The sequence below is a fragment of the Schistocerca cancellata genome, chromosome 2 (assembly GCF_023864275.1).
Source record: "Schistocerca cancellata isolate TAMUIC-IGC-003103 chromosome 2, iqSchCanc2.1, whole genome shotgun sequence".
Lineage (NCBI taxonomy): Eukaryota > Metazoa > Arthropoda > Insecta > Orthoptera > Acrididae > Schistocerca > Schistocerca cancellata.
Genome location: NC_064627.1, coordinates 506,895,778 through 506,921,630, shown reverse-complemented (window position 1 = coordinate 506,921,630; position 25,853 = coordinate 506,895,778). Strand labels below are relative to the sequence as shown.

The 25,853-nt window shown below is 43.1% G+C and overlaps 1 protein-coding gene across 1 annotated transcript in view; it reads left to right on the top strand.

Annotated features, from left to right (window-relative positions):
- The first annotated feature begins 6,602 nt into the window (after window positions 1-6,602).
- Window positions 6,603-25,853, top strand: part of LOC126155851 (pyruvate kinase-like) — a 125,869-nt gene continuing 106,618 nt past the window's right edge. Inside the window, exon 1 of the mRNA XM_049916256.1 lies at window positions 6,603-6,815. Within this exon, the coding sequence (XP_049772213.1) occupies window positions 6,603-6,815 (213 nt within the window). The remainder of the gene's footprint in view (window positions 6,816-25,853) is intronic.

Below are 25,853 nucleotides of genomic sequence, written 5' to 3'. Positions count from 1 at the left end.
GAAGAATGCTGAAGATTAGATGGGTAGATCACATAACTAATGGGGAAGTATTGAATAGGATTGGGGAGAAGAGAAGTTTGTGGCACAACTTGTCCAGAAGAAGGGATCGGTTGGTAGGACATGTTCTGGGGCATCATGGAATCACCAATTTAGTATTGGAGGGCAGCGTGGAGGGTAAAAATCGTAGGGGGAGACCAAGAGATGAATACACTAAGCAGATTCAGAAGGATGTAGGTTGCAGTAGGTACTGGGAGATGAAGAAGCTTGCACAGGATAGAGTAGCATGGAGAGCTGCATCAAACCAGTCTCAGGACTGAGGACCACAACAACAACAGCAATTGAATATTTGTTGGTCCTTGTGTGCAGATGTTGGCAGGAACAGTGTTTATCCTTTCCTTGAGTAGCTTTAGTGGATACATATAATGTGCATATCTGTCTCTTCTGCGACTTTCTTTAATTTCTGCAAGATGGTTGCATATCTCATACCATTTATCAGATGAAGAGACCTTCAGACCGTCTAATCAAGGACTTAGATGAGTCTTACGTCTTGTCCTGAGAACTAGCGGCTTTTCTCGCGACGACCCGTAGTTTTCGTGAAAGTCGATGCTGAAGTTTCATACTCACATCCTACACGTATAGCGCGAATTCTCTTTCGACTAAGCGAGCGTAATTCAGTGGCTAAGGTTTGTGGCTGTCAAGCTCCTGATGTCAGTTCAAATCCTGCCGGTGTATTTTTCTTTACAATATTGATTCGTGGGGAGGGCAGAGTAATCAGATACCTTACGCTGAAATCTTGGTAGCTGAAAGAAAAAGAAACTTGCAACTACACCGTAAAAATTATCCCACCAAAATTTACTCCACTTTGCCATCACTATGACGTTTATTTTTGCAAAGAAATTCAATCACTGCCTATTTACTGAAGACTAATATAGAAATCGCTTTGGGGGAAGATTCCATGGCAACGAATTCTTTAATTCCAAATCAGTTCAGTGCAGCTTTCACAGGAATGATCAAATACGCGTGGTTCGCATCGAAGTTGGTCGAAGAAAGAACACTCTTTTTGAATCCAAACTACTGTGTTTTCCAGTATCGTTTCTGAAAAATCCGTGTGACTTCAACGTTCTACAGACTTGTGTTTCGGCTGCTTCTACGACAATTACCATCCGGAATTCTGTTCTAGCACATAAATAGATACGAGTGATAGCGAGTAAGACGACTCTGTATTCTATTTTGTAACAAACGCTGTAATGATTGATTTATAAATGAAATTACTACCGCGAAAATGACTGCTTTTGAAAAATATTGCATTACATATTCTAATTAATGATGTTGGGACGATGAAACTGAAAAAAGTACACGAGTAGACTTTAATCCGGTGTCTCTAGTCTGGCAGTCGTGAACCTCAACCGCTGCGCTACGCTCACTTGGCCGAAATACACTGAAGCGCCAAAGAAACTGATATAGGCATGCGTATTCAAATACAGAGATATGTAAACAGGCACAATACGGCGTTGCGGTCGGCAACACTTATAAAAGACAACAAGTGTCTGGCGCAGTTGATAGATCGGTTACTGCTACTACAATGGCAGGTTATCAAGATTTAAGTGAGTTTGAAGATGGTGTTATAGTCAGCGCACGAGGGTTTGGACACAGCATCTCTGAGGTAGCGACGAAGTGGGGATTTTCCCTACGACCATTTCACTAGTGTACCGAGAATGTCAGGAATCCGGTAGAGGTTGGCCGAGGTGGCCGAGCGGTTCTAGGCGCTACAGTCTGGAACCGTGCGACCGCTACGGTCGCAGGTTCGAATCCTGCCTCGGGCATGGATGTGTGTGATGTCCTCACGTTAGTTAGGTTTACGTAGTTCGAAGTTCTAGGGGACTGATGACCTCAGAAGTTAAGTCCCATAGTGCTCAGAACCATCTTTTGAATCCGGTAGAACATCAAATCTCCGACAGCGTTGTGGCCGGAAAAAGATCCTGCAAGAAAGGGACCAACGACGACTGAAGACAATCGTTCAACGTGACAAAAGTGCATCCCTTCCGCAAACTGCTGCAGACTTCAGTACTGGGCCATCGACAAGCGTCAGCTTGCGAAACATTCAACGAAACATCATCGATATGAGCTTTCGGAGCCGGAGGCCCACTCGTGTACCATTGATGACCGCGCGACACTTGATGGCTGTTGATGGCTGGAAACATGTTGCCTTCTCGGACGTGTCTCGTTTCAAATTGTATCGAACGGATGGACGTGTGCGGGTATGGAGACAAAGTCATGAATCCTTGGACCGAGCTTGTCGGCAGGGGACTGTTCAAGCTGGTGGAGGCTGTGTAACGGTGTGGGGCATGTGCAGTTGGAGTGATATGGGACCCCTGATACGTCTAGATACGATTCTGACAGGTGACACTTACGTAAGCATCCTGACTGATCACCTGCATCCATTTATATCCATTATGCATTCCGGAGGACTTGGGCAATTCCAGCAGGACAATGCGTCACCCCACACGTCCAGAATTGAAACAGAGTGGCTCCAGGAACACACTTCTGAGTTTAAACACTTTCGCTGGCTAACGAACTCCCCAGACATGAACATTATTCAGCATATCTGGGATGCTGTGCAGCCCCCTCGTACTGTTACGGATTCATGGACCGCCCTGCAGGATCAATTCCATCCAGCACTGCTTGAGACATTAGTCGCGTCTACGCCACTTCGTGTTGCGTCACATCTGCGTCATCGTGGGGGCCCTACACAATATTAGGGAGGTGTACCAGTTTGTTTGGCTCTTCACTGTGTGACTAACGCTACAGGTATGGTAGGTACTCACAAAACTTCAATGTCGGTTTTCTCGGAAAGAAGGTTCCGTCGCATGTAAAGCAAGTAGCTAGCTCCTCAGAACAGGTTCCCCTACAAGATATCTAGTACTCATCGAAATCCCTGATTAACAGGTGTGATGGTTTCCTTGCGGACTACTTCTAATTCATTCGTGGATATCTGGTGTGCATTTAGCGTTAAGGCACCAGTATTCTAAAATCAAAAATAATTCGGTCGTACATTTTAACAGACTAACAGTAGGGATGATTGAACTCACACGGATTTTAGCCAACAATCGTCCTTTCCTCGAATAATTCGTGACTGAAAGAGGAAATGAGGGAAGTGACAGTGGTACACCAGTACCCTCCACCACATACCATATGTTGGCTTAGGCCGGTATTACACTATCAAATTTCTTTGTCAAAGATTTGATCAAAGATGTTATCAAATATTCCGTCAAATATATTTGACAAAGATCTTTGACGTAGCGCTAGAAGGGATATTACACTGTCATCATATTTTTCGTCAAAGTTCGAGATGGCTGACAGCAACAACTTGTTATTAACCGCAGCAGTTGCATGTACCACAATTACACTGTGTGCACGTGTGGAAGAGAAGCGGGGGGAAAAAGGAAACATCCTTGGGTGAAGCCGTGGGTTTTACGACGACACGATAAAAGCATTCGACAAAACTTGTTACGTGAGTTTATAGTGGAGGACGCCAAGTCGTACATCAATTACTTAAGAATGGATGAGCATACATTTCTGTATGTGCTCAATGAAGTGTATCCTCATATCACAAAGCACAATATTCACTTAAGAACTGCTACATCTGCAGAAGACAGGCTCACTGTAACACTCCGATTCCTTGCTACAGGAGAGGGTTAGGTAAGGTCAGGTCAGGTCTCCAATCTTCTTAATCTATTTTTGTGTTCAGCGTGCCTCAAGTTGTAAAGCGCCTCATCACCTTCATACATCTCTATTAATTTTGTAGTTGTCGGCACACACCAATTGTATTTACCGGCAATGTTTATAAAAACACTACAGACAACAGAATGCTGCAGCGATGCTAGCGCTCCATGTGGTAACATGTCACATTGCAGTAAACAGAAGAAAAGCGACTTCTTTGATCAAATCTACAACGAGGCCCTAGAATTGATCAAATATTGGACGACATTTGAAAAAATTCCCTATTCATCATCATCATCATCATCATCATCATCATCATCATCAGCCAATTCAGTCATTAAATGATGTGGCCTCTTCGAGTCGTCGATTGAGGTAGGCTTTCAGCAGTCTTGGCGATCTTGTTGATGTCTTTGTCCCATCTGGCTGGTGGTCTTCCTCTAGGCCTCCGGTGCCCTCTCGGACTCCACTCCAGTACTAGCTTCGTCCATCTGTTGTCTTTTCTTCTTGCGACGTGGCCAGCCCACTGCCATTTCAAGGATCCTACTGTCTCTAAGATGTCATTAACCTTCGTCACAGACCGGATGTCATCTGCCCTTTTCCTATCCTTCCTTGTATAGTGCAGTATTGATCTCTCCATAGCTCTCTGTGCTGTCCTCAGTTTCCCTTTTGTAAATGAGTTCAGTGTTCATGTCTCGCAGCCATACGTCATCACAGGAAGAATGCATTGATCAAATACTGCTTTCTTCAGATTTACTGGCATTTTTGATCTGAATACTTTTGAATTCTTCTCAAATGCTTGCCAGCCAAGCTTGATGCGTCGATAGATTTCTGGCCTTATGTCTCCCTTCATATATATAATCTGGCCAAGGTAGACATATTCACTGACCTCTTCTAATAGACTGTTCTTGACTTTCACATCTCCAGCTGGGATCCATTTGTTGGAAATTACTTTTTTTTGGAAAGGTTCATGTTCAAGCCAACCAGCTGACATTCCGATGCAAGATCTGTAACTAAGTTTTGGAGCTCTACGAATTCTTTGGCCAATAAGACAATATCATCAGCAAATCTCAAGTTGGTAAGCCTTCTTTCATTAATTCTAATTCCGTTACCTTCCCAGCTCAGCTTTGAAATAGCCATTTCCAAAACAGCAGAGAACAGTTTTGGGGAGTAGGATCGCCTTGCTTGACACCCCTCATGATGCGGAATTCTTGAGTTGATTCGCCGATGTTAACATAAGCTGAAGAATTCTCGTAGATTTTCCTGAGCACTTCAATGTATGCTGCTCCCACTCCTTGCTCACTCAAAGCTTGGAGGACAGCTACATGGCTAACGGAGTCAAATGCCTTTTCAGAGTCAACAAAGGCAATGCAGAGAGGCAGTTGGTATTCATTCGCTCTGCTTATCACTTCACTAACGGTCAGAATGTGGTCAATAGTGGTAAAATTGCGAAGTTCCCTATTACACCATCAAATATCTTTGACAAAGGTATTGGACAAAGATATCTGACAAAGAAATTTGATAGTGTAGTACCAGCCTTAGGGAGTATACATGTTGATGCTGAGGATGAAACTTTCTCGGTTGGAACTACCTTAATGGAATCCATATACTGAAGAAATATGGAACCGACTGCATTGGTGTGCAAGGGGACCACATCGAAAAATTAGAGGATTTTCGCAGAAGGAAAGACAATCCGTGGCAGGCTGTGCTGCCCTCGTGTGTGTGTGTGTGTGTGTGTGTGTGTGTGTGTGTGTGTGTGGCCGCTGGCGTGCGCGCAGTGCTGCTAGTGATGGGGAGCTCGTGAATGAGTCGTTCAAATGAACGCTTCACTCCTGTGAAGTGTGAACTAACCACTCAATTTCAATGAACTGGTACTTCAAACTCTTCAGATGGCACACTCCACACTTTTTTCTAGTTCACTCACTCTCTTCCCCTCTCCCTCACCCACGTCACTCATCCTCCCTTCACTTCAGTCCTCCCTGTGCTGCCTGTCGACGAATCGCGTGGTGTTTGTAGGGAACGATAGGTTTAGGAGGGGCGGGGGATGTGAGGGGCGAGGAGAAGACAGCGTCAGCTGCTACCTGCAGTGCTGACATCATTACCCGTGACTATTTGTGCAGTTAAACTTCGCGTCTACGGGTAGCCTACCGTTGGCAGCGCTTGAAGACAAATGAGTATTAAAGATGGAAACGAAGAGGCTATCTGTGTGAGCACGCACAGCCAACATGAAAATAAAAGGTTTGTTAATAACACTGAAAGAGGGATTTTACCTGAAATCGTACCAATGACTACAGGTGACAGTTTACGTTTTGAATCTAGTGGGTTATTATTGTCAACAAAAATAAAATCTACAGGAAAACTTCTGAATAATTACTTAACGTAGGTATATAGACTTTGTGACTGTTAAACATACTCATTCTATTTTGGATTAAATTTTAAAAGGAACATAAAATTGGACTGCATTTCGTTGGTAGCCCTATTTTTCAGTCCATGAATACAACAAATTATGTTTCATTTGGCAGATAAAGACTTTTTTGGGCGCTTCACGAGAAAATGTCGAGCAAGATTAAATGTAGTACCTTCTTTATACGTGACAGCCTTCTCTGTTTATCTTTCCTTTGTCCCCTTCGACCATGCTCTATTTAAGATAACTCAGACGCTGTAAGAGCGTAAAACGTTGCGTGCACGTTACTCCATAGTTCCGCCATCTGTTGATAAAATTGTGAAGTATTACGAAGCTTTATTGTATGAGCGAGGCGAAGCGAGCGTAGCAGCGGCTGAGCGGCGAACTGGGCAACTTCCCTAGGCTTCCATACTTCACGAATGAACTACTTCATTTGAACGCTTCACGGCAAAGAGTGAAATGAATGAAGTAGTTCACGGGAATGAACGAGTTCGACCCACCTCTAAGTGCTGCAGTGCGCGGCTGTGGGCAGGTGCTGCTGGAGCCTGGCGCCGAGGTGCGGCTGGCGGAGGACCTGCGCTGCGACTGCGGCGACGGCACCGGCGACGCGCGCCGGCCCGCGCTCGTGCGGCTCGTCTGCCGCGGCGACCGCATCCTCATCGACGACGGCAGCATCTCGCTCATCGTCATCGAGGTCAGTTCTCGCACCGCACACCTTACTGCTCGTCTCTCACGATGACTTCTTAGTATTCGCCGACACCAGTAGACAATCCATTTTCGTACTGCGTTCCGTGAGCTTTCGTTAACCACCAATTTTAAGCATCTGCGTACACAGGGAGGAATCGATCCTGAAATGGAGCAGCCTGAAATACGTGAGAGTATGACACAGAAAAATCCTGTAAAGGTTAAGACCTAGCACAGGTGGTGAGTCCGTACACAAACCGAAATTTTCGAAAAGCATTTGACACGGTACTACACCAACTAGGGTGACCAGCTTTTCTAAAAGAAAATAAGTCATATCCTTGACAAAAAATAAGGCAGATTAAAAGCACAGAGGAATTTCACCAAAAACGAAGCAGTAATTAAGAAGATAACTATCTAATTACACATCGCAAATTCTTACATACATTTTGCAACAGACTTTTTCCTCAGTGAGTAGCTTTATACCCCGAAGCGCTGGAGAAACTGGTATAGATTTGGGTATTCAAATACAGAGATGCGTAAACAGGCAGAATACGACGCTGCGGTCGACAACGCCTATGTTGTAGTCGACTCACGAGCGATGAGACACAGCATCTCCGAGGAAGCGATGAACTGTGAATTTTCCCGTACGACCATTTCACGAGTGTACCGTGAATCATGAATCCCAAAAAAACATCAAATCTCCGACATCGCTGCAACAGGAAAAAGGTCCTGCTAGAACGGGACCAAAAACAACTGAAGGGAATCGTTCAACGTGACAGATGTGCAGCCCTTCCGCAAAATACTGTAGATTTCAGTGCTGGGCCATCAACAAGTGTCAGTGTGGAACAATTCAACGAAACATCATCGCTATGGGCTTTAGGAACCGAAGGTCTACTCGTGTGACTGCACGACACAAAGTTTTACGCCTCGTCTGGACCCGACGACACCGACATCCGTCTGTTGATGACTGGAAACATGTTGCCTGCTCGGACGAGTCGCGTGTACGGGCATGGAGACAAGCTCATGAATCTGTGGACCCTGCATGTCACCAGGGGATTGTTCAAACTGGTGGCGGCTCTATAACGGTGTGGGCCACGTGCAGTTGGAATGATATGAGACCCCTCATACGTCTAGATACGACTCTGGCAGGTGACACGTACGTAAGCATCCTGTCTGATCACCTGCATCCATTCATTTCTATTGTGCATTCCAACGGACTTGGTCAATTCCAGTAGGACAATGCGACAGTCCGCACGTCGAGAATTGCTATAGAGTGGCTCAACGAGCACTCTTCTGAGTTTAAACACTTCCGCTGGTCACCAAACTTCCCGGAGATGAACATTATTATCTCTGGGATGGCATGCAACGTGCTGTTCAGAAAAGATCTCCACCCCTCGTATCTTACGGATTTATGGGCAGTCCTGAATTATTCTTAGTGTCAGTTCCCTCCAGCACTACTTCAGACGTTAGTCGAGTCCATGCCACGTCGTGTTGCGGCACTTCTGCGTGCTCGGGTGGGGGTGGGGGCGGGGGAGCGGGGGTACCTACACGGCAACTTTCGGTTCAGATTTCATTATGTTTGTACTCCTTCTATTCCTTACACCTGTCCACTTATTATTCATAAGGAAACATACTCTCTCGGTGTGAGCATTACTTCCTGGTATACTCATAACATAACCTATCATCTTACCCAAGTTCTCAAAATTCACATTATTTGATTTCAAAGTTGTTAAAACATGTATCCATTTCTGGTTAAGACTACTTTCTAAAGACACAGCCGATTTAAATACATTATTGAAACTACAAAATTCCTCACATAATTCTGGGAGACATGTGCGATGCTAAACTCACGTTTGCAGATTGAGCAATTTGCTTTGTAAGTATTTTACCGTGCTGGTACAGTCCAGGAATATAAAACTTCTCAGTTCTTTTTTGTGGCGTGTTAGCTTCGTCCTCGCTGCCCGTCATAAAATCTTGAACAACGATTCGCAGTAAGCACTGCCACTGAAACGAAGTCATGTCTAAGCGCCAAGCATTGGTTGACCATTTCTAAGATAATCGATAGATATAATGTCGATATAGAGTTGTTGTCTCTGCTGTGCAACGTTTCAACGAATTCTGACCGTGCGCGCAAAATTTAAATGCTTGAGTAATATTTGTACATACGTAAAGAAAAAGGAAGTTAAAAACTGGAAAGAAACGCCCCATAAGCCTGAAAATACTGAAGCCGCGAGATTGTGAAAAAAAATGTTCAAATACGGGAGATACCCTAACACCAACGGTTGTCAATAAAAGTACGATCATATGGGGTATAAAACAAAATGACGCAGCTGGACAGAAAGTCATCGACAGAATTAAAAGTAGCTTGAGGTGTGTCCCGGGGAAGTATTTGGTAGCTATAATTAAAGTTCAACTACTCACCGAGGTCGAGTGTGGGTTGTAATTATCTATGGCAGTGAAACTAGGCAGATATGCTAAGGCGAAAAAAAACTGCCAGTTTTGGCCACCAGGTGCATACCTGGCCCTGTGAATGGTGAAGGCAAGGAAGTCGTGTAGAAATATTTCCATCTGTAATGGATTAGGAGCGGGATGTGGGCGGCAAAGATCAAACAAGCGAGAAGCGCATAAAGTTGATTTTATTATTAACCACCGCTTACACAAGTTGTACAATATGAGCACCGGAGTCGTCGACGAGATACTGTACAGCGCCAGATTTGTACCAGATGGCCAAAATTGGAACTATTTTTTCCCAGCGTAAATAGGTTCCACATTATCGCATTAACATAACTACGAAGTTTCGCTGCCATACGATTATAATGGCCCACTTTGGACCTCATCAGTAGCTGCACTGTAATTATAATCACCCGGTATATATTCGTGTTGTAAACAGTTCGTCCATAAAGTTCCGAGACTGATTTTATCCCTGGCGTATTAGCGACGTGAGCTAAGTAACTACTGTGGCGGTTTGAACTAACAACCGTAAACAACAGATGTGCATTCGACCAGTCAGTTGAGAGCAGCCATTGTTAAGGTGTCGACGTGCGATTGTAGTGTGTCAACATTACTGTGTCATTAATGCCAGTGGAGCAATATCTCTAAATCAAGTCTTCAAGTCATTCTTCAGAATATTTTTATGAAGAGAAAAGTGTGGTCAAAGTTCATCTCAAGCATCTTGATCCCGAACAAAAGCAAAGCAACGATACGCAGACGCCTGTTGAGACTGGAAAAAAAAAAAAAATCAGCACAGGTGATGAAACTTGATGTTATCAATCTGAAACCACCAAAAAACGACGAAGTGCAGGTATTCGCATGAAACATCAACGCTTTGATCACAAAACCGGCATTCAGGCCAATTTGGCTTTCTCAAAGAAAGACTTTTTTGACAGTTTCTCATACTTGTATGAACTTTCTGTGCGTTGTAATCGGGTGAGTGGGGAGAGGGAGACTGTGTGAACACCTGAAGCATTAAAACCACCATCTTAACATTGCCCCATTTTTTATTAATCCAGTCTACAAACTTTTTGGACTGACGGGATATGTTAATGAACTGACAAACAATATTAATAGTAGTTTAGACTCTTCTAAGATGATGCAGTTATCTATAATGAAATAGTATCCGAAAATAGCTACCCAGATATTCAGTCCGAGCTTAGTAATATTTCAAAGTGATACAAGGAACGTAAATTTTGTTAATTTTCAGAAATGTAAAAGTGCACACATCGATAACATCAAATAACTTCGTACTGTATAACTGCAATAACAAGTCATAATTAGTTTCAATCAACTCATAAAAATACTTGATTATAGCAATTTATAAGAATATGAGGTAAAATGGTCACACAGACTTTACTATAGATGAAGCAGATGGCAGACTTAGGTTTATTGGCAGGATACTGAAAAAATACGACGAGTCTACAAAGAAAGTTGACTACAAAACGGTTTTGCGTCCTATCCTAAATACTACTTAATGTTCAAGTTTGTGTGACCCACATCAGGTAGGAGTAATAAGAGAATACTGAACAAGAAAGAAGGGCAACACGAGTGGTCACGGGAGTGTTGGACTCATGGGAGAGCGTCGCACAAGACTCTGTAAAAGCTGGATGTGCAGACGCTTGAATATATACGCCCGTTATCTTACGGAACCCTACTTACAAAATTTCAATAATCAGTACTAACTGAGGAATCTAGAAGCATACAGGGTGGTTGTAATTAAACTTTCGCTACTTGATAGGGCGCCTTGAAAAACGAAAAATCGTAGGACAATGACACTTTGTGGAAACATTTGTGAGGACATGCGGAAGAGAAATAATCAATAAACCATTGAAAGAAATACATTTTAGTTTACTCCTGAGAGTGTAACATTTATTAACTGCGTATCATGTTTACGTTCCAGGCTACAAACGTCACATGGCAGAAGTTAGTGAATAATGTGAAGTTGGTACGGATACGTTTCACAGTTGCCCGCAACACTTTTGAAACGGTGGAGCATGAAATTGTCAACTCTCATGACACAGCCTATGCGGAGCTTGAAGATCGAACATTGCGTCCAGCATTCTCAGCCTTGCGAACAGTAACTTCTTGAGCAATTTGTGGCGCAATTAGCTCCCAGAAGCAATTCCCAAATCGCCGGTTACTTCGAACTTGCGAATCACATTCTTCAACCTCGCTGTGGAAAGAGGACCTCACTGTACTCCTTTAAAGCGTTGACACTCACACAGAGCAGCAGCACTATTGCTGTTGTTTTGATAAAGCAGCTTTAAGAGTAAAGCCCCGCACACTTCGTCCAGACCCATGTCGACTGTCTGCAACTGCGATGCACGCCTCTGCTTGTGCTTCAACCCTACGTCGCCGCACGAGTACTGGCACCAAACGGCAAGTCAGGACTCTGACACTACATACTGACAACGCAAGTCTTGCAGCGCACAGTCTGGACATCATTCCTATAAAATTAAGTACTCATACGTTAAATAGTTTTTTGCCTACATTAACTCAAGTACCGAAAGTTTAATTATAACCACACTGTACTTCAACCCCTTGCCTCCAGTAGGGACTGCGAAGACAAAATCAAATCAAATAGAGCGCTCACGAAGGCATTTAAGCAGAAATTCTTCCCGTACTCAATATGTGGTTGGAACGGGAAGAAAAACTAACAAGCCAGAAAACGCTAAGTACCCTCTGCCAAGCACTTTTACTGAGTATATACGCAGGTGTAGATCTCCTCCCAGCGGTGGAAATGGAAAACTGACATTGCTTAGCACTTCCACAGCAAAGGGGCAGGAGCTTCTAGTTTATTAAATAATTCCAGAATGAATTTTAGTTCTGTAGCGGAGTCTGCTTCGATTTGGAACTTATTGGCAGATTAAAACTGTGTGCCAGGCGGGGAGGCGAACCCCGAACCTTTGCCTAGTTATTGGTTATATTACATCATACTTTATGTTTTTATACTGTGTACTGGTTATCATTTTTAAACGAGATATTGCATCATGAACTTAGACGGTGTTGTTCAACGACGCATGCCAAATTCGCCGTGCGAATTTGTGAATTGAATGACCTATGTGACTTGTCTTTGTGATACGAGGGCTATCCACAAAGTACATTACGTTTTGGAATTAAAAATAAATAAAGTATTGGAAATTTTTTTTATTATATACAGATGAAAGCCACACTTAAATACTACTTTTCTACATAGTTGCCATTTAAATTAAGGCACTTATCGTAGCGATGGACGAATTTGGAAATTCCTTCGTCGTAAAATTCGGCCGCCTGCGCTTTCAACCACGTGGTTACCTCTTTTGGGACAGAAAAGGTGTGATTTTGTGGATTTCCTGGAAAGCGGCACTACAATAAACTCTCAAAGGTATTGCCAAACTCTGCACAACCTCAGAAGAGCAATACAAAACAAGCGCAGGGGAAATACTGAAGCCGCGAGATTGTGAAAAAAAATGTTCAAATACGGGAGATACCCTAACACCAACGGTTGTCAATAAAAGTACGATCATATGGGGTATAAAACAAAATGACGCAGCTGGACAGAAAGTCATCGACAGAATTAAAAGTAGCTTGAGGTGTGTCCCGGGGAAGTATTTGGTAGCTATAATTAAAGTTCAACTACTCACCGAGGTCGAGTGTGGGTTGTAATTATCTATGGCAGTGAAACTAGGCAGATATGCTAAGGCGAAAAAAAACTGCCAGTTTTGGCCACCAGGTGCATACCTGGCCCTGTGAATGGTGAAGGCAAGGAAGTCGTGTAGAAATATTTCCATCTGTAATGGATTAGGAGCGGGATGTGGGCGGCAAAGATCAAACAAGCGAGAAGCGCATAAAGTTGATTTTATTATTAACCACCGCTTACACAAGTTGTACAATATGAGCACCGGAGTCGTCGACGAGATACTGTACAGCGCCAGATTTGTACCAGATGGCCAAAATTGGAACTATTTTTTCCCAGCGTAAATAGGTTCCACATTATCGCATTAACATAACTACGAAGTTTCGCTGCCATACGATTATAATGGCCCACTTTGGACCTCATCAGTAGCTGCACTGTAATTATAATCACCCGGTATATATTCGTGTTGTAAACAGTTCGTCCATAAAGTTCCGAGACTGATTTTATCCCTGGCGTATTAGCGACGCGAGCTAAGTAACTACTGTGGCGGTTTGAACTAACAACCGTAAACAACAGATGTGCATTCGACCAGTCAGTTGAGAGCAGCCATTGTTAAGGTGTCGACGTGCGATTGTAGTGTGTCAACATTACTGTGTCATTAATGCCAGTGGAGCAATATCTCTAAATCAAGTCTTCAAGTCATTCTTCAGAATATTTTTATGAAGAGAAAAGTGTGGTCAAAGTTCATCTCAAGCATCTTGATCCCGAACAAAAGCAAAGCAACGATACGCAGACGCCTGTTGAGACTGGAAAAAAAAAAAAATCAGCACAGGTGATGAAACTTGATGTTATCAATCTGAAACCACCAAAAAACGACGAAGTGCAGGTATTCGCATGAAACATCAACGCTTTGATCACAAAACCGGCATTCAGGCCAATTTGGCTTTCTCAAAGAAAGACTTTTTTGACAGTTTCTCATACTTGTATGAACTTTCTGTGCGTTGTAATCGGGTGAGTGGGGAGAGGGAGACTGTGTGAACACCTGAAGCATTAAAACCACCATCTTAACATTGCCCCATTTTTTATTAATCCAGTCTACAAACTTTTTGGACTGACGGGATATGTTAATGAACTGACAAACAATATTAATAGTAGTTTAGACTCTTCTAAGATGATGCAGTTATCTATAATGAAATAGTATCCGAAAATAGCTACCCAGATATTCAGTCCGAGCTTAGTAATATTTCAAAGTGATACAAGGAACGTAAATTTTGTTAATTTTCAGAAATGTAAAAGTGCACACATCGATAACATCAAATAACTTCGTACTGTATAACTGCAATAACAAGTCATAATTAGTTTCAATCAACTCATAAAAATACTTGATTATAGCAATTTATAAGAATATGAGGTAAAATGATCACACAGACTTTACTATAGATGAAGCAGATGGCAGACTTAGGTTTATTGGCAGGATACTGAAAAAATACGACGAGTCTACAAAGAAAGTTGACTACAAAACGGTTTTGCGTCCTATCCTAAATACTACTTAATGTTCAAGTTTGTGTGACCCACATCAGGTAGGAGTAATAAGAGAATACTGAACAAGAAAGAAGGGCAACACGAGTGGTCACGGGAGTGTTGGACTCATGGGAGAGCGTCGCACAAGACTCTGTAAAAGCTGGATGTGCAGACGCTTGAATATATACGCCCGTTATCTTACGGAACCCTACTTACAAAATTTCAATAATCAGTACTAACTGAGGAATCTAGAAGCATACAGGGTGGTTGTAATTAAACTTTCGCTACTTGATAGGGCGCCTTGAAAAACGAAAAATCGTAGGACAATGACACTTTGTGGAAACATTTGTGAGGACATGCGGAAGAGAAATAATCAATAAACCATTGAAAGAAATACATTTTAGTTTACTCCTGAGAGTGTAACATTTATTAACTGCGTATCATGTTTACGTTCCAGGCTACAAACGTCACATGGCAGAAGTTAGTGAATAATGTGAAGTTGGTACGGATACGTTTCACAGTTGCCCGCAACACTTTTGAAACGGTGGAGCATGAAATTGTCAACTCTCATGACACAGCCTATGCGGAGCTTGAAGATCGAACATTGCGTCCAGCATTCTCAGCCTTGCGAACAGTAACTTCTTGAGCAATTTGTGGCGCAATTAGCTCCCAGAAGCAATTCCCAAATCGCCGGTTACTTCGAACTTGCGAATCACATTCTTCAACCTCGCTGTGGAAAGAGGACCTCACTGTACTCCTTTAAAGCGTTGACACTCACACAGAGCAGCAGCACTATTGCTGTTGTTTTGATAAAGCAGCTTTAAGAGTAAAGCCCCGCACACTTCGTCCAGACCCATGTCGACTGTCTGCAACTGCGATGCACGCCTCTGCTTGTGCTTCAACCCTACGTCGCCGCACGAGTACTGGCACCAAACGGCAAGTCAGGACTCTGACACTACATACTGACAACGCAAGTCTTGCAGCGCACAGTCTGGACATCATTCCTATAAAATTAAGTACTCATACGTTAAATAGTTTTTTGCCTACATTAACTCAAGTACCGAAAGTTTAATTATAACCACACTGTACTTCAACCCCTTGCCTCCAGTAGGGACTGCGAAGACAAAATCAAATCAAATAGAGCGCTCACGAAGGCATTTAAGCAGAAATTCTTCCCGTACTCAATATGTGGTTGGAACGGGAAGAAAAACTAACAAGCCAGAAAACGCTAAGTACCCTCTGCCAAGCACTTTTACTGAGTATATACGCAGGTGTAGATCTCCTCCCAGCGGTGGAAATGGAAAACTGACATTGCTTAGCACTTCCACAGCAAAGGGGCAGGAGCTTCTAGTTTATTAAATAATTCCAGAATGAATTTTAGTTCTGTAGCGGAGTCTGCTTCGATTTGGAACTTATTGGCAGATTAAAACTGTGTGCCAGGCGGGGAGGCGAACCCCGAACCTTTGCCTAGTTATTGGTTATATTACATCATACTTTATGTTTTTATACTGTGTACTGGTTATCATTTTTAAACGAGATATTGCATCATGAACTTAGACGGTGTTGTTCAACGACGCATGCCAAATTCGCCGTGCGAATTTGTGAATTGAATGACCTATGTGACTTGTCTTTGTGATACGAGGGCTATCCACAAAGTACATTACGTTTTGGAATTAAAAATAAATAAAGTATTGGAAATTTTTTTTATTATATACAGATGAAAGCCACACTTAAATACTACTTTTCTACATAGTTGCCATTTAAATTAAGGCACTTATCGTAGCGATGGACGAATTTGGAAATTCCTTCGTCGTAAAATTCGGCCGCCTGCGCTTTCAACCACGTGGTTACCTCTTTTGGGACAGAAAAGGTGTGATTTTGTGGATTTCCTGGAAAGCGGCACTACAATAAACTCTCAAAGGTATTGCCAAACTCTGCACAACCTCAGAAGAGCAATACAAAACAAGCGCAGGGGAAAGTTGGGCTCAAAGGTCTTGCTGATTCACGACAACGCCCGAGCCCACACGGCAAATGCCACTCGTGAAGTTCTCGAATCTTTTAAGTGGGAGTTGTTTCCTCATCCGCCGTACAGTCCCGACCTGGCACCGAGCGACTTCCACTTATTCCCAGCAATGAAGAAGTGGTTGGCTATGCAACGTTTTGATGACGACCCACAGCTTCAAGAAGAGGTAACCACGTGGTTGAAGGCGCAGGCGGCCAAATTTTACGACGAAGGAATTTCCAAGCTCGTCCATCGCTACGATAAGTGCCTTAATTTAAATGGCAACTATGTAGAAAAGTAGTATTTAAGTGTGGCTTTCATCTGTATATAATAAAAAAAATTTCCAATACTTTATTTATTTTTAATTCCAAAACGTAATGTACTTTGTGGATAGCCCTCGTACTTTAAGCATATGTCTAACTAAGAGTGTTTCTTACATACCGGACATGGTTGTATGATTATAAATATCGAAGCCAACTGTAAAGAATATACCACTCTCCATGGTGGAAGGATCGGTCCGTCTTCAACAAAACAGCTACCTGACGTTCAGTAAATCATGAGTGGAAATCTTTGGTGCGGATTCCGGACACTACAGTTATATTCCCAATGTGTATTCGTCCGTACAACCGCCTGCTGAAGTTGATACTCTTTGCCATTGATCCAGTAACTGCCAACATTGTTTAGCAAAGTAGTGACGAAGCTCCACGCTCGTAACCTGACTTGCTCAGCATGGCAAATCCAGTTTTGTCAAGGGTGGCTGCACTTCAGAGATGCTCTCTTCGGGTGTGCAATGAATCAGTTACTCATCCACACTGATCGGCACACCTGTCATATCGTCTTACTCCATGCTACAGCGTTCCTTATGGCGTGAGTGTACTTGTCATGTGGGTTCCATCTTCCTAGGGGACTCCTTGAATAATAGAACATTGGTAGTAGCTGGCAATGTAAAAAAAAAAGATCAGCTTTTCATTTAAAAAACTGTCTGACAGCGATAATTGCAACTATAAACAAAAGCCTATAAAATGAGTCAGCTCAATAGATTTTGCCAGCGCTCGCAGGAGGGGGCAGCTAGCAGTTAACGTCGTCAGACCCTTCCCTCTCTGTTTTCCTCCCCCCCCCCGCCCGCTCTCCCACCGTTCCTCTGCCCCCCATCCCCCGCTCTCCCACCGCACGTTCTGTTAGGGGAGATCTGTGTTTATGTTGCTACCTCGTGGCTCTCAAAATATCCAGGTCTTTTCATTCGTCACTGGGTCCCTCAGTAGGAGATCTGAATGACTGCTTCAGCAAGCAACTATAAACTACTGGCCTATTCTGGTTTAACAGTACACCTTTCTAGGGTATCGCAGACTACATCTGTCTGAGGATACATAAAGCATTATTGGTATAAAATTTTCACGTTTCGTCGATACATGTTACCGAACGAGGTGGCACAGAGGTTATCACACTAGACTCGCATTCGTGAACACGACGGTTGAAATCCCTGTCTTACCATCCGATTTAGATTTTCCATGATTTTCCCTATTCGTTTGAGGCAAATGCCGGGACGGTTCCTTTGAAATATCGTGGCCGATTTTTTTTCTCGTCTTTCCCTAATGTCATCTGTCACTGATGACCACGTCTTTGTCGGAATGCTAAATACTAATCTTCCCTTCATTTTTGATGCACTTTTGGTCCATTTCTTTTGGTATTAATTTTTTTGTCTTACATGATTTTTTTATGTAGTCTCTATTGCAACTGATAACGCGCACCGAGCACTCTCTATTACACAGTGAGCGTGGATGCAAAATTATTACTTGACAGTCACAAAACCAGTCCGCACCAGGCCTCATAGGTAGTCTGGATAGTGAATCAGCATTAGCATTTTGTGCTGTCTGCTGATAATGACTTGTCTAAGCATAATTTCTTAGGAATAGAGTTCAGGTTTGCCGTTTAGGGCTAAACACAATGGTTTATGGTCAGTAATGAGATGATCTCTTTTGCTGTAAAGAAATACAAGGTGATTCAAAAAGGAAGAAAAGATTTCAACTATTTATTACAGACGAACTGTGAAACACGGAAACACATTGCGCATGTCTCTGAATAGAGAAAGGTTCAAAGCTTTACGTTCACACAGACGCTGTACCATATACTCAGCATCAGCACCGTTCGTTCCTCGAGAAAGATCGAAACGATAGTCCATTTGATCTCACACACGAATCAACAGGTTCCTGTTTATTGAATCGACAGCTTCAACAATTTGATTTATCAGCTCTTCAGTAGTAGCTGCCATAGGTGGGTCAAAGGCTATGTCTTTTTTTGTACCCGCACAGAAAAAAATCGCAAAGTGTGAAGTCTGGAGACTTGGGAGGCCAAAAACAATGAACAAGATCTTGTTGTTCAACTCTTCCAATCCAACGTCGTGGGATGGTGTTGTTAAGATAACGCCGCACCTCAAGGTGAAAGTGAGGCGGGGCCCCGTCATGCATAAAAATGAAATCATGGTTTAAATCATACATAACTGGAAGAGTGCAGAAAGTTTAAATAAACAGTTCACATAATATGCAAAAAACTGGTGATTTCTCAAACTGGGGAACAATCAAGAATGGGGTGCCACAAGGTTCGGTCTTGGGTCCTGTGCAGTTCTTAATATACAGGGTGTCCCAGCTATCTTGTCCACCCAAAATATCTCTGGAACAATAACAGCTATTGGAAAACGACTTTCACTGGTATCAATGTAGGGCTGCGGCCCATGAATGTACACATTTGGAAACATTCTAAAACGAAAGCATATGTGTTTTTTAACACAAACTTACGTTTTTTTAAATGGACCTCCTATATTTTTTCTTCATCAATCCATAGCATGACAAAGCACATACACAATGGCGTTGATTGCATCGCTATATTCCCATTACATCCCGAGATATTGAGACGCGAAGTTGACGCTTGAAACACCCGACATGCGCTGCTAGCGCACGTCCTGAGGCTCAGGCGTGAACCCCACGCTGTCCGTAATCGCGATGTGATTGACATGCGTAATCACACTTCCATACTTATCAAGAGGTCCGAAACGAATAATACGGCCTGCTGCCATCCTGCTGGCGATTAGGGCAGCATGGGTTTCACGCCTGAGCCTGAGGACGTGCGCTAGCAGCGCATGTCGGGTGTTTCAAGCGTCAACTTCGCGTCTCAATATCTCGGGATGTAATAGGAATATTGCGATGCAATCAACGCCATTGTGTATGTGCTTTGTCATGCTATGGATTGATGAAGAAAAAATATAGGAGGTCCATTTAAAAAAACATAAGTTTGTGTTAAAAAACACATATGCTTTCGTTTTAGAATGTTTCCAAATATGTACATTCATGGCCCCAGCCCTGCATTGATACTAGTGAAAGTCGTTTCCCAATAGCTGTTATTATTCCAGAGATATTTTGGGTGGACAAGATAGCTGGGACACCCTGTATATTAATGACTTGGCATTCTATATCCACGAAGATGCAAAGCTGGTACTTTTTGCCGATGATACAAGTATAGCTATCACACCCAACAGCCAAGAATTAACTGGTGAAATTGTAAACGATGTTTTTCAGAAAATCATTAAGTGGTTCTCTGCAAATGGGCTCTCATTAAACTTTGACAAAACACAGTATATACAGTTCCACACAGTAAATGGAATGAGACCATTAATAAATATAGACTTCGATCAGAAATCGGTAGCTAAGGTAGAATATTCAAAATTTCTAGGTGTATGGGCTGATGAGGGGATGAACTGGAAAAAACACACTGAGGATCTGCTGAAACGTTTGAGTTCAGCTACTTATGCTATTAGGGTCATTGCAAATTTTGGCGATATACATCTCAGTAAATTAGCTTACCACGCCTATTTTCATTCTCTGCTTTCGGATGGCATCATATTCTGGGGTAACTCATCATTGGGTAAAAGAGTGCTCATTGCACAAAAGCGTGTAATCAGAATAATTGCTGGAGCTCATCCGAGATCATCCTGCAGACACTTATTTAAAGAGCTAGATATCTTTACTGTAGTCTCACAATGTATATATTCACTAATGAAATTTGTTATTAACAATCCGAACGAATTCAAAAGTGATACCAGTGTACATGGCTACAACACTAGGAGAAAGGATGATCTTCACTACTCAAGGTCAAATCTAACTTTGGCTCAGAAGGGGGTAAATTATGCTGCCACAAAAGTCTTTGGTCACTTACCTAATAGCATCAAAAGACTGACAGATAGTCATATAGCATTTAAAAGGAAATTAAAAGAATTTCTTAATGGCAACTCCTTCTACTCATTAGATGAATTTTTGGATATAGTAAGTGGGTAATTTCCTCAACCCCCACAAAAAGAAAATATAAAGTGTTATGTAATATTTTGTGTAATTTAATATCTTGTATAGACACCTTTTATTAACCCGACACGTTCCACATCATTACGAAGTGTCGTATTCATGATCTATGGAAGAAGTACTAATCTAATCTAATTGGAATATTCGTGAAGTTGATGGAACAGCCAATTTTTCAGCATGTCCTGATATGACGTTTCTGTCACAGTTTCCTCTGCAAAAAGGAAAGGTTCGTAAACTTTGTGAACAGAAAGACGCGAAGCACATTCAGTTTCGGCGAGTATCTTTTGTTTTCGACGACGACGTCAGGATTTTGTGATCCTCCGGTTTACTTTACCTTATAGATGAAACGTCGGTTTGTCTGAAAAGAGATGGCTGGCTAGCGTTGCTGCCTCTGGATCACGGGGTCCCAGGTTCGATTCCCGGCTGGGCTGGAGATTTTCTCTGCCCGGGGCTGGGTGTTTGTGTTTTCCTCATCATTTCATCCTCATCGTCATCCTTCTTGACAGTGGCTAGATTGGACTGTGTAACAAAATTGAACTGTGTAAAAATTGGGACTTTGTACGGGCACTGATAACCGTGTAGTTGAGCGCCCCACAAACCGAACACCATCGTCCGAAAAGATGAGTCGTTTGAAAAAAGTGTCCTCTGCACTATCCTGGAGAACTGAAATGCAAAATTCGTACCTTCTGTTACGGTCGCCGCGACGCAGTTTCTGCAGTTACTGCAAGATTAAGGCTTCACATGGAGCTGTCGTTTCAGAACATGCCACGGCTTTGTTGTGGAAGTTGAAGTTCCTGGTCTGCCCATCTTGTGGATTTCCGAGGCCTCCGTGTGAACGCATCTCGGGTACGCTCTACATTGTCGTCAGTGTGCGTGGCCGACCAGTGCTCCTCCCTAGGCTCATGTAACCAACTTTCATGAGTTTTGATGCCAGTCATAAAGCCGCTTTTGAGGAGACGCTTTCTTGCTGAATCGACGGCGGCACTTGAGCAATGGACTGACTTCGCGCATATTCCAACACAAAATGATATCTTTTGTCGTGTAGTCACCATGTTGCTACAAACAACAACAACACAACTGTGTCAAAACTTGGAATCTTCCTATCTTTCCAGTGACATGCGCAATGTTTATATCTTTTATAGTTTGTAATAATTGAAATCTGCTGTTTCTCTTTGAATAAAGCGGTATACGGATTTTATGAATGCCAAGTATAATCGGAGGAGCTTATTTTTGATTTGAGAATATCTTATTTGAGATGAAGATAGTATTTTGGACACATAAGCGCTTCATCGTTCGTGCCCATCAACGTCTCTGTGTGGGAAACGACGGCCCGATGTAATTTTGAAAGGCTTCGGAGGCCAGGATAAGATTTGTAGAGGGTCGTACACTATGTGATTAAAAAATCCGGACCCTCCCCCCCCCCCCCAAAAAAACCATAAGTTCTTCATATTAGGTGCGTTGTGCTGCCACCTACTGCCAGATACTCCATATCAGCGACCTGAGCAGTCAGTAGACATCCTGAGAGAGCAGAATGGGGCGCTCCGCGGAACCCATGGACTTCGAACGTGGTCAGGTGATTGGGTGTCACTTGTGTCATACGTCTGCATGCGAGATTTCCACACTCCTAAACTTCCCTAGGTCCATTGTTTCCGATGTGATAGTGAAGTGGAAACGTGAAGGGTCACGTACAGCACAAAAGCGTACAGGCCGACCTCGTCTGTTGAGTGACAGAGACCGCAGACAGTTGAAGAGGGTAGTAATGTGTAATAGGCAGACATCTATCCAGACCACCACACAGGATTTCCAAACTGCATCAGGATCCACTGCAAGTACTATGACAGTTAAGCGGGCCGTGAGAAAACTTGGATTTTATGGTCGAGTGGCTGCTCATAAGCCACACATCACGCCGGTAAATGCCAAACAACGCCTCGCTTGGTGTAAGGAGTGTAAACATGGGACGATTGAACAGTGTAAAAACGCTGTGTGGAGCAACGAATCGCGGTACACAATGTGGTGATCCGATGGCAGGGTGTGGGTATGGCGAATGCCCGGAGAGCTTCATCTGCCATCCTGTGTAGTGCCTAGCCGGTGGTGTTATGGTGTGGTCGTGTTTTTCATGGAGGGGGCTTGCATCCCTTGTTGTTTTGCTTGGCACTATCACAGTGCATTCCTGCACTGATGTTTTAAGCACTTTCTTGCTTCCCACTGCTGAAGAGCAATTTGGGGATGGCGATTGCATCTTTCAACACGATCGAGCACCTGTTCATAATGCACGGCCTGTGGCGGAGTGGTTACACGACAGTAACATCCCTGTAATGGACTGGCCTCCAAAGAGTCCTGAAGCCTCACCGACCGAAATTGATACCTCTCCTGAGTGCAGCACTCCGTGAAGAATGGGCTGCCATTGCTCAAGAAACCTTCCAGCACCTGACTGAACGTGTGCCTGCGAGAGTGGAAGCTGTCATCAAGGCTAAGGGTGGGCCAACACCATACTGAATTCCAGCATTACCGATGGAGGACGCCACGAACTTGTAAGTCATTTTCAGCCAGGTGTCCGGATACTTTTGATCACATTGTGTAAGTCGCCAGACAAGGACCACACTTTAGATATTGCTTTATCTTGTGACATTACTGCCACATATTGGTAAGTAATGTTGTTTCATTTTCTGCTACAATTTCGTGGTTATTATATTGTGAGTCATGGACATGTGTGCTTGGGAGATAAGCGTTGCATTTCTCTTGCTGGAAAGGTGGACCCCTAGTATGGTCTCAGGGTCCTGTTGTCAGCAGAAGGCAGTCAGTGAACGTCATTAAGAGGGGCACTCATCCCCAGGGAGACGGTCAGATTTCGCGGAAGTGAAACGGTCTATTTCACGCTTTTGTAGACAGAGCTCGCACCTGTTTTCTCTGAGTGCAGGGAGTGCCGTGCTGTAATTGGTATCCCTAAAAATAACTGAGTTCGACATTTTTGCCTTTTCTGGACATATATCAGAGGTCAAGATGCCACGGCACCACCTGTACAGCGTGCGAAAGATGGTTTCTTTCTTTCCAAAATTTTGGTTACCCCATCGATTTGAGTCGTCCTGCCACCGCGTTTGGCACGAGGAGCTCGATCACTCGATCAACGCCGCTCCTCTCCGGTACCCGTCTCGTGTTTATTGATGTGCATTTTGTACACCGAGAGTGCTGCATTCCTCTGATTTTCACGAAATAAGCGATATTCTTGACTGTCAACATTTTCGATAGCAGAGAGTTTTCCCATGTACATATAGTTTTTTGAAACTTTAGGGACTTGAACACTTTGAACGGAGGGGCTGGAGCATTTGTCTCGAGGCCGTCGCTGAGAGGGAGTCATCTCCGGCTGCCGCCTGGTGCTGATTGGTGCACGCTAGCTGGTTAAGGAAGTGTAAGCGTCGCAAATTGCGGCAGCACGATCCATATTACGAGCAGCTCGTTACTTCCTTGCTTTGCCACGCAATTTGTGTTGATTAATTAGTTACGATTTGTGGCCATCCTATGAGGTTACTTTGAATTCGCGAGCTGCCCAGATGAGGAGTCTCGTTGCGTTTACTCCATGCAGTCCTCCACATACCTCACCACAACCTTAGCGTCAATTTATAATTTCATTTGTATGAAATTTTTTCTGTTCTAGTTTCATTTGAATTTTGCCAGTCTGTAAGAGCGAGAACAAATATCTGTTAATCTCAGTCTTGACTTAGATTTCAAGATCCCTCACTGCCCTACAACTTTTCCATGGTTAGGAGAACCACAAATTACAAATATAACCTGTTGTACACCCCAGTTATTTTAATCGCGGTGATGATGTTTTCGTTGTGCACAGTGGCCGAGCTCAGTGACCAGCTATATTAGAAATTCAGATGGTTCAAATGGCTCTGAGCACTATGGGACTTAACTGCTGAGGTCATCAGTCCCCTAGAACTCATAACTACTTAAACCTAACTAACCTAGGGACATCACACACATCCATGCCCGAGGCAGGATTCGAACCTGCGACCGTAGTGCTCGCGCGGTTCCAGACTGAAGCGCCTGGAACCGCTCGGCCACTCCGGCCGGCAGAAATTCAGAGCAATAACGAGAGTTACACTCTCTTGTGATGCATGATTCAAAGATTTGTTTCATAACAAGCATTGCATCTGCTCGTCTAGTCAGTTCACACCCACAGCAGAACGTTGAAACTTTCGAAAAGTCTCCTGAGACTTCTATGGGCAATCATATTTTGTGACTTTCTTACGAAAATTATTAAGACATCTGGCGAGCTGGAGGGGAATTTGGTATGAATTTGCCATAGGAATTGATTTTGCCAAGAAATAGCTGAAGGTCTTTGAAGATGACAGGCAACTAACTTTCTCTATGTTTTCCACGTGTTACTGAGTAGGTTCTGTCCTTTACAACTCAGATTGTGGCCTCGATACTCGACTTTCTCTTGAAAGAACACGCACATTAGTACATTGTACTTTAGCCCATTTTGTTGTATTTTCTGGGTCAGTAGACATAAGTCTGCAAATTGTTGTTCTTTTGTAGCGCCCCTTAGAGATATATTGTCCACATAGTCTATTGTCTTCGGAACCTTTTGAATTAGCTGCTCCAACAAACGTTGGAAAATGGCTGATGCACTAGTAATTCGAAATGGCGATCTGCTATATCTGTAAAATATAAATGGGATTGTAATAACCATGAACTGGCGTGATTGTTCCTCTAGCGGCAGTTGCAAATATGCTTTGAATAAATCAGTTTTTTGAACTATTGGCCACATGATAATTTGCAAGTGCTCTTCTGGCCTTCTGATGGGACAGATATCAAAACTGATTGTACATCTATGGTTGCTTTAAAATCACCTAAAACACGAAGGGAAACATTTGGTTTGCGTTTAAAACTACTAATAGTGTTGCCCACTGACTTTATGTGTTTGGTATGTCGATGTCTTGTTACACCGGCCTATCTAATTCCATCTTGAGGTCATATCGAAATGATACTTGCAATGGTCTAGCTCTAAAATACGGAAGTACTGCGAGGATTTTAACTGAATGTGAGCTACATTTGTACACCCTA